The 15,255-nt window shown below is 39.3% G+C and overlaps 1 protein-coding gene across 5 annotated transcripts in view; it reads left to right on the top strand.

Annotated features, from left to right (window-relative positions):
• Nucleotides 1–7,619: 7,619 nt before the first annotated feature.
• The window catches only part of mprip (myosin phosphatase Rho interacting protein), a 533,204-nt gene continuing 525,568 nt past the window's right edge, over nucleotides 7,620–15,255 (top strand). For all 5 annotated transcript variants that reach the window (XM_068057934.1, XM_068057930.1, XM_068057933.1 and 2 more), the window contains exon 1: nucleotides 7,620–8,213. In XM_068057934.1, the coding sequence (XP_067914035.1) occupies nucleotides 8,088–8,213 (126 nt within the window). In that variant the 5' untranslated portion in view covers nucleotides 7,620–8,087. The remainder of the gene's footprint in view (nucleotides 8,214–15,255) is intronic.

Below are 15,255 nucleotides of genomic sequence, written 5' to 3'. Positions count from 1 at the left end.
ATAAACCACTCAAGTCTTTCTTGTAACAGCTGCATTTTTTGTTACCTTTAAATATTTTATAGTGAAATTAAACCTTGAATGAATGTACAAAAGATGAGTAAACAATAGGGAAATCTGGCTGTTGTTGCCAATACAAATACATTCAACTGCAACAATTATGAAGTGCAAAAATACATTGTTCATAAACAAAATTGACCAATAAAAGAACCTCTCCTGAAAACTCTTTAGCACTGAAGTATTTTGGTTAAAACTGACACAGAAACTGACTTGCTAATGAAGACAATAATAAAATCTAAGCAATAAGATCAATGTAAGTAATAAGAATCACTAATAATACAATGATTAATATGGAATCCTGTTTCAGATGGCCAGTGAGGAGTGCCACTGATTTATGCAGGGCATCACCACTCAATCTCCAAGCACCCTCCTCTTGAGAGAGCTATTAATAAGCTTTGATTGTCTCACTGAAACTGAAATAATTCTCAGGTGTTTACATCTGTTCTTTTCAGGAAATCTAACCTAATCTCATCTAAAATAATGTGAATCTCTTGCAGTGCCTACCGGCTGCGAGCAGCTTTGAGCTAACTGATGGACAATGCATGGCTTGTACTCGATGGTCACCTGGTTGTATACTGATACAATAGCAACAATTCATTAATACTGAATCATTATTAATCGAAGCAATAGAGTCCAGAATTAGGGGGCATACTCCCAGGACAAGGGGTCAACCATTTAGGACTGAGATGAAGAGGAATTTCTTCACATAGCGGGTTGTGAATCTTTGGAGTTCTCCACCACAGATAGCTGTGGATGCTCAGTCGAAGAGTATATTCAAGACTGAGATCAGCAGATGTTTGGACACTAAGGGAAGCAAGGGATATGAGGATTGGGCAGGAAAGTGGAGTTGTGGGAGAAGATCAACTGTGATCATTCATATTAAATAGGAGCAGGAGTAAGCCATACGGCCCATCAAGTCTGCTCCTATTTCTATGTTCTTATTTTGTTTTATAATGCTCCTGTGAGTGTCCTATTGGGACATTTTATTACATTAAAGGTTCTATCTAAATATAACTTCTTGTTGTTGTTATGTTCTAATACAACTGTAATAATTCATTAATACTGAATCATAAATAATAGCAATACAGTAAATTGGCTGCCATGCTTCCTACATTACACCAATGATTACATTTCAAAATTACTTCATTGACTTCAAAGCACTTACAGACATCCTGAGGTTGTGCAAAGTGCTATATAAATGCAAGTCTTTCTTTTCTTTATCGTGTAGAGGTGCTTAATGAGTTGGCATGACATTCCTCAGTCCACTATTCTAACAAATGCATTAACTTGTTTATTTTAAATGAGGTAATGACCCCATTAAAATGGTGGATAGAGGAATGCCATAGGAACACATTAAACACTTGAAGTTTAATTACAATTCTAATTTTAAGGTTTATATTACTATTGTTCACTGATATGATTTGCATTTCAGTAATGGAAATAAAACATGAATAATCACAACATAATGTAACTAACAATGCTAAACCAGAGCTGAATCACTAATAATACATCTCTCACACTAATAACTAGCATCAATAATATCAGTAATAATAGGAAAAGTTGGTCACTAATTATAAACACTAAACTACGAATCACTGGTAACAATAGTAAGCTACTGATTTTAATAAGACATTAATATAAATCATTAATTGTAGGCATTGAACTACTAATAAGTTACTGGCAACTATAGCACAGCAATGTTTTAAATAAATTATTGAAATAAATCATTATAACATTACGAAACTCATAATTCACTAATGATGCCAGTTGTACATTGATAATAAATCACTAATAATTACACTGTTAATAAATTACCATGCAGTATACACTGAAAGTTTCAGGAGGTGCAGGGCCTGGAGCTATCGTACATCACCAAGGTTGTAAAAGGCAAACAACAAGGTAAATCAACAGATATAATTAGATGACCCAGAGAATAAATCTTAAAATCTTGAAAACCGTAGAGGAAAAGGCTCAGAAAAAAATGAGTTAGAAAGTAGAGAGGGTTTTAAACAGAATAGTGGGGGTAAGGGATCAAATTTGGGAAGATATGGTAAATCAAGGAGTAGAAACAAGGCAAGAGAGAAAGGTATTAATATGCGAAATGATTAACAGACTGTGACAAGAAGGGACAGAGCATACAAATCTAAGAGTAAATCAACAGATAAGGCTAGAGGTTACAAAAATAATAAAAGGGCACAACAAAAGGCTCTGTATCTGAATGCATATAGCATTCAAAACAAAACAGATGAACTGAGAGCGCAAATCGAACTAAATAAGTATGATCTGATAGCCATTACAGAGACATGGCTGCAGGACGACATAGATTGGGACCTGAATATTGATGGGTACATGGCATTTAGGAAGGACAGGAAGCTAGGAAATGCTGGAGGGGTAGCTCTATTAATTAATGATGGTATTAGCGCAATAGAGGGAGATGACCTAAGTTCAGGAGACCAGGATGTAGATGCAGTTTGGTGGAGGTGAGAAATCATAAAGGCAAGAAGTCACTTGGGGGAGTGGTGTACAGGCCACCCAACGTTAACCATACTGTAGGACGGGGTATTAAGGAAGAAATAATGGCAGCTTGTCAGAAAGGTACAGCAATAATTATGGGGGATTTGAACCTACATATAGACTGGAAAAATCAGATGGGCAGAGGTAGCCTAGATGAAGAGTACATAGAAAGTTTTGGGGATAATTTCTTGGAACAATACGTTCTGGAGCCAACCAGAGAGCAGGCTGTACTAGACCTGGTATTGTGCAACGAGATAGGATTAATTAATAACCTCATAGTTAAGATGCCCTTAGGTAGCAGCGATCATAATAGTATTGAATTTTACATTCGGTTTGAGGGAGAAAAGAGTGGGTCCAAGACTAGTATTTTAAACTTCAATAAGGGCAATTATGAGGGCATGAAAGCAGAGCTAGCTAAAGTGAACTGGCAAATCAGGTTAAAGGATAGGTCAATAGAGATGCAGTGGCAGAAATTTAACGGGATATTTCAGAATACACAGAATAGATACATATCAACGAGAAAGAAAAATTCCAAGGGTGAGACCTGCCATCCATGGTTTACTAAAACAGTTAAAGATAGTATCAAACTTAAAGAAAAAGCCTATAATTGTGCAAAGATGGGAGGCAGGACAGAAGATTGGACAGAATATAAAAAATAGCAAAGAATGATTGAAAGATTGATAAGGAAGGTAAAATTAGAGTACAAGAGAAAGCTAGATATAAATATAAAGACAGCTAATAAGAGTTTCTTTAGATATTTAAAAAAGAGAAGAGTTAACAAAATGAGTGTTGGTCCTATAGAAAGTGAGTCTGGGGAATTAATAATGGGTAATAAGAAGATGGCAGATGAATTGAACAGACATTTTGCATTGGTCTTCACTACTGAGGATACAGGTAACATCCCAGTATTAGCTGTAAGTCAGGAAATGGAAGGGAGGGCGGAACTCAAGAAAATTACAATCACCAGGGAAGTGGTACTAAACAAATTGTTGGAGCTGCAGGCTGATAAGTCCCGGGTCCTGATGGACTTCATCCTAGGGTGTTAAAAGAAGTGGCTAGTGAGATAGTTGATGCAATAGTTTTAATTTTCCAAAATTCCTCAGATGCGGGGAAGGTTCCGTTAGATTGGAAAATAACAAATGTAACTCTTTTTTTCAAAAAGGGAGGGAGACAGAAAGCAGGAAACCACAGGCCAGTTAGCTTAACATCTGGCTTAGGGAAAATGTTAGAAGCTATTATTAAAGATGTTGTAGCAGGACATTTAGAAAAAATCAAGGTAATCAGGCAGAGTCAACATGGCTTTGTGAAAGGGAAATCATGTTTAACCAATTTATTGGAGTTCTTTGAGGGAGTTACATGTGCTGTGGATAAAGGGGAACCAGTGGATGTATTGTACTTAGATTTCCAGAAGGCATTTGATAAGGTGCCACATCAAAGGTTTTGTAAAGAATAAAAGCTCATGGTGCAGGGGGTAACATATTGGCATGGATAGAAGATTGGTTAGCTAACAGGAAACATAGAGTAGGCATAAATGGGTCATTTTCTGGTTGGCAAGATGTAATGAGTGCTGTGCCACAGGGATCTGTGCTGGGGCCTCAACTTTTTACAATTTATATAAATGACTTAGATGAAGGCACCAAAGGTATAGTTTGCTAAATTTGTTGATGACACAATGATAGGTAGGCAAGTAACTTGTGAAGAGGACATAGGGAGCTACAAAGGGATATAGGTAGGTTAAGTGAGTGGGCAAAGATCTGGCAAATGGAGTATAATGTGGGAAAGTGGGAAATTGTCCACTTTGGCAGGAAGAATAAAAAAGAAGCATATTATCTAAATGGTGAGAGACTGCAGAGCTCTGAGATGCAGAGGGATCTGACTGTCCTCGTGCACGAATTGCAGAAGGTTAGTATGCAGGTATAGCACGTAATTAGGAAAGCTAATAGAATGTTATTGTTTATCGTGAGGGGAATTGAATACAAAAGTAGGGAGGTTATGCTGCAGCTATACCGGGTACTGGTGAGATCACATCTGGAGTACTGTATACAGTAGTGGTCTCCTTATTTAAGGAGGGATGTAAATGTGTTGGAGGCAGTACTGGGAAGTGATTTACTAGAGTAATACCTGGAATGCGCGGGCTGTCTTATGAGGAAAGATTGGACAGGCTAGGCTTCTATCTGCTGGAATTTAGAAGAGTAAGAGGCGTTTTGATTGAAACATATAAGATCCTGAGGGGTCTTGACAGGGTGAATGTGAAAAGGATGTTTCCCTTTGTGGGAGAATCTTGAACTAGGGGTCACTGTTTACAAATAAGGAGTTGTGAGTCTTTGGAATTCTCTTCCTCAAAAGGCGGTGGAAGCAGAGTCTGAATATTTTTAAGGCAGAAGTAGACAGATTCTTGATAAGCAAGGGGGTGGGAGGTTATCAGGGGTAGGTGGAAATGTGGCGTAATCAGTTCAGCTATGAACTTATTGAATGGCTCGAAAGGCAGAGTGGCCTACTCCTGCTCCTAATTCGTATGTATGTTCGTATGTAAATGGTGTGATGATGTCGTGCATATGGCTGTATCTGTGGCCAGTGCCATGTCCATGATCGGCGACTTATCCATCTCTGGTGCTGTACATAACAGCTAGCACAGTATTCATGGCAATGCTAACAATATGGTTGTACGGTATATGTGGACCAGTGCTGCATGTGTGGGCTGCTTGTTGTATATAAGAAGTGTGTATCTAGTCAGTGCTGTGTTTATGAACTAGCACTATATATATGACCAGTGCTGCACATATAGTTAGTGCTGTATCAGGTGGTGCTGTTTTAATGTTATATACTGTAATTATTGCCTGGCATTGTATATATAGCCAGTGTTTCATGTAATAGCAATGATGTATATATTACAGGTTCTGTACATATGACTAGGGTTTTATATATAGCACAGCACTGTATGTATAACCAGTAGTTTATATATAGCCTGACACTATACATGGCCAGTGCTGTATATATAGCTTGATACTGTCTATATGGCCAGTGCTGTACATATAACCTGGCACTATATATATGGCCAGTACTGCTGCATATATGGTCTGGCACTGTATATATGAACAATGCTGTACATGTAGCCTAACACAGTATATAGGTCAGCACAATGCCTGTGGGCTAGCGTTGTACAAATGGCCACTGCCATGTCTATGGGTTGGCATTATACATATGGCCAGCATTGTGTCTAGGGGCTAGCATTGTATATATGCCCAATGCTGTTTCTTTGGAATGGCACTATATATATGTCCCACACTGTATATATGGCTGGCACTGTATATGTTGTTATGACCAGGTGAGGAAAGGGTCTCAGGCTCCCCTCTCCCCCCTTCTCTGGTTTGTCTATAACAGAATTCATCTTTTCAAACACAGTGATTTTAGATTACCACCTCAGTGAGCCCTTGCTCACTGTTCCTCGAATATAATTACAAATGAACCAATCGGATAGGTTTTCTTGGGTTTAAACAAAAAAGATGTATGTTTATTAACCTATCACTCTAAAGGGGTTAAAATGACTAAAATACATGACTCATCCACGCTCACATGCATACGAGAGGTATACACACACACGAATAGATATAGCGGGGAAGAAAGAGTTGGGAGGTTGAAGTAAAGTTTGTAATAAATGGAATACAGATACTGTGTTGTAATGTCCTTAATTGAAGTTAAAGTCTTGGAGTCCTCACTGGGGCCACGTGCACAATTTCAGGCTTGCTTCTCTGGTTCAGAAGGCCAAAGGAAGGTTTCAACTGTCTTCTTGGTGATTGCATGTAGATTTCTGTAGTTTTGAGGCTTAGAAGCTGCCACTATGGTTTCCCTGGGACTTTGCTGCAGGGAGAGACAGAGAGAGACATCCTTTCTCTTGAAGTTCAGTTGCAGTCTCTTTACTTTCTGAGGCACAATTCAAAAACCTCAGTCTACACCAGCAGGTAGATCATGTGACCATCTTTTTGTTTGAAACAACAGTTCCTGGAGGGTTGCTTGAAATTCAGTCTGTCAGACATACTCGATGGGGGGTGGAGTTTGGATCTTACAAAGGCAAAGAGGTGTCACCATCTTGATTAGCACTATTGACAAAACCAATCTTGCTAATTGAATCAGGGAGCATCCCCTTTGTTCCAGCTAGACTGGTAATTTACTTCCATCTTTCAGCCAGCCTTTGTCTTCTCAAGATGCAAATGTGGCCATTTTTTAGCTGCTCAGTTCTGCTCTTTTTAAAAGGTTATTTGTAATGTCCAGTAAAAAGTTTCAAGCAATGTTCCATATGACGAAATTAATAGTTCCATTTGGCATGTGTGATTTCTGTCAGAATGTCCAGTGCTGTGTCTATGGGCTGGCATTTGTATGTATGTCCAGTGCTGTGTCCTTGGGCTGGCACTGTGTATATGTCCAGTGCTGTGTCCTTGGGCTGGCACTGTGTATATGTCCAGCGCTGTGCCTGTGGGCTGGCACTGTGTATATGTCCAGGGCTGTGCCTGTGGGTTGGCACTGTGTATATGTCCAGTGCTGTGTCCTTGGGCTGGCACTGTGTATATGTCCAGCGCTGTGCCTGTGGGCTGGCACTGTGTATATGTCCAGGGCTGTGCCTGTGGGTTTGGCACTGTGTATATGTCCAGGGCTGTGCCTGTGGGTTTGGCACTGTGTATATGTCCAGGGCTGTGCCTGTGGGTTGGCACTGTGTATATGTCCAGCGCTGTGCCGGTGGGCTGGCACTGTGTATATGTCCAGCACTGTGCCGGTGGGCTGGTGCTGTGTATATGTCGCGCGCTGTGCCTATGGGCTGGCGCTGTGTATATGTCCAGGGCTGTGCCTGTGGGCTGGCGCTGTGTATATGTCGCGCGCTGTACCGATGGGCTGGCACTGTGTATATGTCGCGCGCTGTACCGATGGGCTGGCACTGTGTATATGTCGCGCGCTGTACCGATGGGCTGGCACTGTGTATATGTCGCGCGCTGTGCCGATGGGCTGGCGCTGCGCTCCCTGACGCTGTCTGCTGGTGGCGCTGCCTGCAGCCATTGATAAAAGCGGACGGGCGGCGCGCGAGCCGGGCAGAGCGAGGGTGAGCGGCTGGCGGAACATTCCAGATCGTTACAGGGGGAACCGAGCTCGAGGGAACCAATTCCACACCCCCTCCCCGGGTGCCCCCTCCTTCCGCCATCTTCACCGCCCGACGTGGCTCAGGGCCCAGTGCGGTTATGGAGTGAAACCTCGGGAAAAGGCGAGTGGGAGCCGCCGCCAGCAGCAGCAGAGAGCCGAGTGCGGGGCCTCCGGGGAGCCGTTCTTAACCCAAAGCCAGGCCGGGGAGACCTGGCGATGAACTGGCGCTCGCCGCGGATTTAATCGGGGTGAAGATTCGGCCTGTTTTAGGCGACTTGCAGATCTCGGAGCCTGAACCTCGCCGTGATTTATTGTGCATTTAAAAAAAAATTGCGTTTTAATTCCGCGGCGAAGGAAGGGGATTTGTAATTTTCTTCCCTTTTACCGAGATGTTGGCCGGGGCCAAGGACAATCCGTGCCGCAAATTCCAGGCTAATATCTTCAATAAGAGCAAATGTCAGAATTGCTTCAAACCCCGGGAGGTGCACTTACTGACGGACGAAGACTTGAATCAGGTGAGAGGGAAGGGAGACAGGGGGCTGTCGGGGGTCGGATGTACAGGAGAAAATAGCACTTCCTTTCTTTAATTCTCTTTTTGTTGGAAAGGTTGGTGTTGGGGAACCTGGGCTGTTGTTCCCCACCCCACTCTCCACTCCGAGTGTTGTGGGGGGGGGGGGGGGGGGGGGGGGGAAGAGGGGTCCAATAAATAATATTGTAGACTGGAGCTTGTTTTGGCTCTGATCATACCACCGATTCTGTGCCTGGCTTTACGCTGTCGCTGAAGGGGAGAAAAGTGTCTAAGAAAGAGTGTGTTTAATGATAATGGGCAGAATCCCCCGGGTTTGCCCTGATATTTATGCTGTTTCCTGCTTTTCAGTAGGATTTCTCGATTTAAAACTTGGGCAATTTCCTCCTTTTCAATCACGTTTTTTTTTTCTGTCTTCTATTTTAATGTATGAATCTGAGATTTATACATCACTTTTACTGCATTTGTGTTTGATAAAACTTCAGTTTGGGGTCGATTTTTATCTCTTTCACCCCCCCCCCCCCACCTCCCCAATTCCATCAAAAATGCCACTTATTTGTAAAAGATTTAAGAAAGTGATTGTGATTGTTAGATGTTTGTGCTCAAAATAGAGTACACGATTAAGTGTCCAAAGCTATTAGAGTCTACGGTAAAGGACTAATATATCCATTCCAGCAAATTTCTAGAGTATACTGAACAGAAATGATCAAGTTGATATCTCTACAATTTCTTGTGGAAATTTAGTCTACTGTGAACCCCCTCCCCACATGGAGAAAAATAAGTTGACATTTTCATGAAGAGTATTTCATGTAGGTATAAAATGTGGTTTTATATATAACTGAAGTAAATTATAACTTCTATAACCCAGAAATGTATTATTCCTTAGCTAAATTTAATCAAATACTGTGTTTTGCTGTTGTATTGCATTTGTTACACCATATTGTAGCATGCACTTTAGTCCTTGAAATGTGGAGAAAATGCCTGATATTTAAGCCTTTTTAAAACAGCAAATTGCTTGGGAATAAATGAATATCAGTTGTCTCTGCACTGGTGTATTGTTGGCCAGTTTTCTAAAGTTTCAGAAACTTCTCTACCATAAAGTCTTGAATAATATTCTGAAATATGTTGATATTGCTGTGATCTGTTGGCTCAATTTTATTTTAAAAAAATTCTGAAAAGTATTTGCAATGTTGGTTATGTAACTAATAACCAGTTGAATATATATTAATTACTGTGATTCATAAAATCCTTTTTGACTTTACAAATAATCTTGTTTAATCCTCCTTTTATTGAAAATATTTTTTAGTAAAGACATCTTTAGGATCTGAGAAACTCAATTATTCTTCAGGCGGTAATGTCAATAGGACAAAGCAAGTGTGTTCTGTGATAATTTCGTATACTGTGAAGCCACTTATTAACCTGTCCAGAAAGTAGTAATTATTAAAATACTGATTGTTCCTACTTTAACTGTTTCTCATTTTGAGATGTCTTTGCACTATGATGATTTTAACTTACAGCTATCAGGATGAATTTGAACTTGACAGAGAACTAGTGGAAATTGGAATATCTATGGTATGCTGAACTTTGATCCCTTCCATTTTCAAAGTGAAGAATCAGTAAACACTTTTGTTGAAATGTTTCATGCATTGTGTTTTGCTACAGTTGTGATTGTCTTGCCCCCTTCAAAAACAAATACTAAATTGGAGACTAGTGTACAAAAACTTCACCTCTGATACAACATAAAACCTTATTGTTTGTTTAATACTATTGTTTATTAAACCAATTTATTTTAAATTACTTTATTACTGCTAAATCTGTACTTACATTTTTCAAATGTTGGGTTACTGTAGCATAATGTGATTATTTTAAAATGGAGAGTAACTGGTTATATAGAATGAAAATGTGTGATTCGATATGTTAACCAATCGCAGTATTGATTTTGCTCTTACCATAATTTTGATGTATACGATGCTTAACTCCGTCCTCCAATTGGCTATTCACTGGTAACAAATGTTAATATGAAGGACTTGATCATGTTTAACATCTGGAAGTTTGATATCTGAGCTGTGGATGGTGTTACAGGATATTGTGATGTATACTGAGCTATTGTGTTATGCAAAACTAGGAATCGTGTGACATAATGGAGACTTTCTTCAGAAATTGAAAAAGTCGTTCGTGCAAGGACATCTCAAAATGAGAAACAGTTAAAGTAGGAACGGTCACTATTTTAATAATTACTACTTTCTGGACAGGTTAATAAGTGGCTTCACGGTATACTAAATTACCATCCCAGAGAACACACTTGCTTTGTCCTTTTGACATTACTTGAATAATTTTTTGAGATTGTCAAATCCTAAAGATGACTTTACTAAAATATTTTCAATAATAAGGGTTAAACAAGAAAGTTATTTGTACAGTCAAAAGGATTTTATGAATCACAGTAATTAAAAAATATATTCAACTGGTTATTTGTTAGGTAACCACGAAATTTCATGTTAATTGTGAATTTGTAAATGGTGATGTATGATCTCAAGTGAAACTGCTGTCCCTTCTGTTGAGCCTTTTATACTCCAATGATCTTGGTTAACATTGGTTGAAAATTGATCTCGGGTCTTGTAATAGGATGTCAAGTATGTGTGCGTATGCTGAGCTACTGCTCCTTGCCCTGCTCCTCTGCTACAGTACTCTGAAATTCCTTGTTTAATTCCCTCCCCGTTTAGCACCTCCATCCTTCCTTTCTAAAAAGACCTCTACACTGCATTTCACCACCCACCCTAACTCTCTTCATTTTCCCTTTTTCTCTCCTTGATGTTTAATGTAAAGAGCTTTGAAATCTGTTTCTGCACATGAGCAAATGCAAGTTGTTAAAGTGTCAGTGTTTGGATTATTTACCCTTTGTGTGAGACTATTCCTCAGCATGTCAATTAGGAATTATATTTTTGTAGAAGAATTTGAATAAAATTTGTGTATTTGGACCCACACGGTAGTATTTCATGGCTACCATTTGCTGTAGCATACGTGCAAGATCCTTCTGTTTGAAAAGAAGGACTTGCATTTATATAGAGCCTTTCACTACCACTGGACGTCTCAAAGCGCTTTACAGCCAGTGAAGTACTTTTGACTGTAGTCACTGTTGTAATGTTTGGTTAGAAGACTTAGTGGGAACACCTGGGGATAGTGCCATTGCCATATTATTTTAAACTGCTTGAGTCCCTTTCTTTTTCACCCTTTGTTTTACTGTTTAGTCATTTTTCATATTTACTTTTCCTATCTTTTCCTCCTTTTTTCTCCCCATTTTGGTTAACTCCTTACCACCTCCTGTCTTTCTATAGGCTTCAGTAATTCTGTTTGTCATAGACTGACATAGCTTGGCTTCTCTTTTTGGTTTCTGCACTATTCGCTTTGCTCACGCCTCCACCCATTTTTCAATGCCCAGAAAAACTCCAATTAATCCACTGCAAAGTGTTTGTATATCTGTGCAATTAGTTTGCTTTGTATATCGGTGCAGTTACTTTGCTTTGTAGCATGTTTTAGGACTGGAAACATTCCAACAGTTTACAGCATTTTTTTCACTTTTATAAATTAGAACCAGCACCACGAGTTCAACAATATGGGCTATCAAAGTTGCACATCAAAGTAAAATGATAAAATGTTGAGGAATTGTGAAGCAGGTATCGACAAAACTCTGATGTCAGGACAAACAGACTGGACCAAGTCAGTTACTCTCCAAACTCAAGTCTGGAGGAAGAAGCAGGAGCCAATTGACCAAGAAGTAAACTGGATCAGAGTAGGGGTGGAGGGTCCTTTAGAATCATAAGAATCAGTAATGGGGAACAGAGGCCGAAACTGGCATTCTCTAAGAACAGCAGAAACAACAATGAAATATGGAAGAAAGAGGGAGGTGCACCTATCTCAAAATCTTGCCAAGATTTTTGGCAGAATATTGGAGCAGAGAAGACTAAAAGATTTAATGAAGATGTTTAAGATCATGAAAAGTTTAAATAGAGTAAATAAAGGAAAACTGAACCAGAAGTTACATGAGGACAAACTTTTTTTAATGCAACGAGTGGTTAGGATTTGGACTACACTGCTTGAGAGGATGTTGGATGTAGATTCAATAGTAGCCTTCAGAAGGGAATTGGATCAGTATTTGAAGGAGAAAACATTGCAGCGATATGGGGAAAGAGTGGGGTGTGGGACTATCTGGAATGCTCTTTGAACAGACTCTATCTCAATGGCCTCCTGTGCTGTACTATTATGATTCTAAGATGATGGACTATTGTTTGTGGGCGTGGGGAAGGAAAAGATAAAAATAAGAGGGGGAAGTAAGAGTGAAACAAGGAAGCAGGAAACACCAATCGCTGGGTCAAAGAGAGATGCCCACAAAGGTTCAAATCAGAATTCTCTAAGCTCCAATGTCACTGAGTTGAGTTTTGGAGTGCCATGTCTGGCCCACAAGCTGCAGGGATGTTCGGGGTATACCTTTTGGAGCAGTGATGTCAAAAAAAACCTTTCAAAAATTTTAGTTGCAGAAGCACCTGAAACTATGTGGATTTTCTTGCCCGGGTTGTCTTCCAGTGTCATCTGATGCAGTTGATGTGCTGAGGGAATAATCTGGGACTAGAGTCTAGGATACAGTACCGAACTTCAAACAGGCGAAAGTCAGCAAAGTAGCTCCTGTACAACCCCATTGGGATATCAAATAGTGACTATCTTACAATATAGTGGATTAGGGTCCAAGCTGATCCTGATAACAGCTTCATCTAGGATGAAGCACTAATTCTTAGATGGTAGGAAAATGAGATGTAGGAGAGACTCGGCACTGTTACAGTACCTACAACAAACATTGGGCTTTTCCAGATACTGTTCATTTTATGTTCGTTCACCTACACTAACATTTTAAGTTGACTTTCCTGCAAATCATTACCAGGTGTCACCTTGGAAGTTGAGATATTTATTGTCAGAAACTTTAACCCAGTTTCACCTCTTGCAGAGACCAGATGAGCTCCTGATGCCCACTTATAAACCTAAGTGAAACCTGTTTGTTGCTTTGACAAAAGAAATCTGTGGATCTCAAAGTATTAAGTGGAAAATTAACATCTTTATAGCACTGCAATTTACTTTTTGTGCAAGACTTTTTTTTTTACTTTTAGATTCTTCAAACTTTGCATTTGTGCTTATACAATGTATTGAAACATAATTCAAGTGCATATATTTCGGTTAGTAATTTTTCTAAATTATTTTGAGGAAGGAAGAAAAATGGCTGGCATTCCACATGACTACTGCTCTTCCTGCTTTCCTTCTCACTTGATAAAAATTAATCTTTTTCTTCCTGATAAGGCAGCTATTTATTACAAAAGTTTTTCACACAAACCAGTAAAGTAATGGCAAAATTAAATTGAGCAGCATCACTGTTATCAATGTGCTGTCATACTTATGTGATTTATGGTCATTTCAACTATGAGCTTGCTAAGCTGGTTCTGTATTCTACAGTTTCTTTGTACTTAATCACATGATGATGCTTTTACATTTTTTTTGAGTTGATTGAATATTTTTGTTTTAAACTGACCATGACCTCATTGATTCAGTGCTGCAGTAATGTTTGTAAAGTCAACTGTGTGCTAATTCAGTTCTGCCATACTCTTTGATAATTCACTGCAAGCTCCTAAATAGTGATATTTTGGCAATTGTATAATTCTGGTGAAGTTTTAGCACTCTATCCTGAATTAGTAGGTTGTAAGTTCAAATCTCATTCCAGAGACTTAAGCGAATAATCCAGGTTGACACTAGTGCAGTACTGAGGGAGTACTGCACTGTTGAAGATGCCCTCTTTTGGATGAGATATTAAACTGAGGCCTTGTCTGCCCCCTCCAGTACATGTTAAAGATCCAATGATACAATTTTGAAGAAGAGCACGGGAGTTCTCGCCGGTGTTCTGGCCAATATTAATCTATCCACCAACATCACTTAAAGCAGATGGTCTGATTATCACATTGCTGTTTTGTGGGATCTTGCTGAGCACAAATTGGCTGCTGCATTTCCTACTTTACAACAGTGACTACACTTCGAATGTTTGTTGGCTGTAGAGTGCTTTGGGACATCCTGAAGTTGTGAAAAGTATGATATAAATGCAAGTTCATTTGTTCTTTTAAATGAAGTTAGATATGCATGATGAAGAAAAGCAAGAGAATTTTAACTGATTTTGAAATGGCTACCAATGGCAAGATCCCTTATTTGCAACTTTTAACTATAAGAGCACTTTCTAACATGATACAACCTGGTTAGGTCTGAAGTTGAAAATATACTTGGCATCCTAGATTGGTGAATTAGTGTTGACAGTCTTTGCAACGGCAATTTTCCTTTTCTTTAATCGGAAGCTTGGTTCAGTCTTGCCTCAGAGTCAGAAGGGCATGGATTCAAGCCTTCTTCCAGGACATGATCTCACAATCTAAGCTGGTACTCTGTGCAGTGCTCCCTTTCAGTTGAAGTTAAACCATTGGCTTTGAAGAAGAGCAGGGAAATTCTCCTCTTGTCCTGGCCAACAATTATTTCTCAACCAACTCTTTCAAAGACTGGTTAACTGGTTGGTAATAGAACTTTGCTGTGTATGAATTTGTTCATTCGTTGCAAGTTGGGTTTACCTATAAGACTGTTACGATACTGGAAAATTAATTATTGGCAATGAAGCACTTTTGGGAGGTCATGAGAACAGGAAAGATGCGAATTTGTTTTCTGTTCCCCTGATTGAGTCATTTTGACATCCTTTCTGGCATTCAAAATTTTGTGCCATAATACTTGGCAAATGCTTTAATATCTTGTTTGGGAAGTTAAGCTGGACTCCAAGACTTTTCCGTGAGAGATATAAGGGTTCTATATCAAAATAGTATTTGAGTAAGCTGAATTTGCCCTGAACTGAACACAGTTCCTTTAGCTCCTCCCAATTTCTAGAACTGTTAATATTAACTTCTATTTAGAGAAGAGCCAAATATAACGTAACTTTTCAATGAATTTTCATTTTAAAGCATAAAACT

This window comes from Heterodontus francisci, chromosome 26 (genome assembly GCF_036365525.1).
Source record: "Heterodontus francisci isolate sHetFra1 chromosome 26, sHetFra1.hap1, whole genome shotgun sequence".
Classification (NCBI taxonomy): Eukaryota; Metazoa; Chordata; class Chondrichthyes; order Heterodontiformes; family Heterodontidae; genus Heterodontus; species Heterodontus francisci.
Note: the sequence above shows the minus strand (reverse complement) of the source record. Positions and strands in the feature narration are given on the sequence as shown.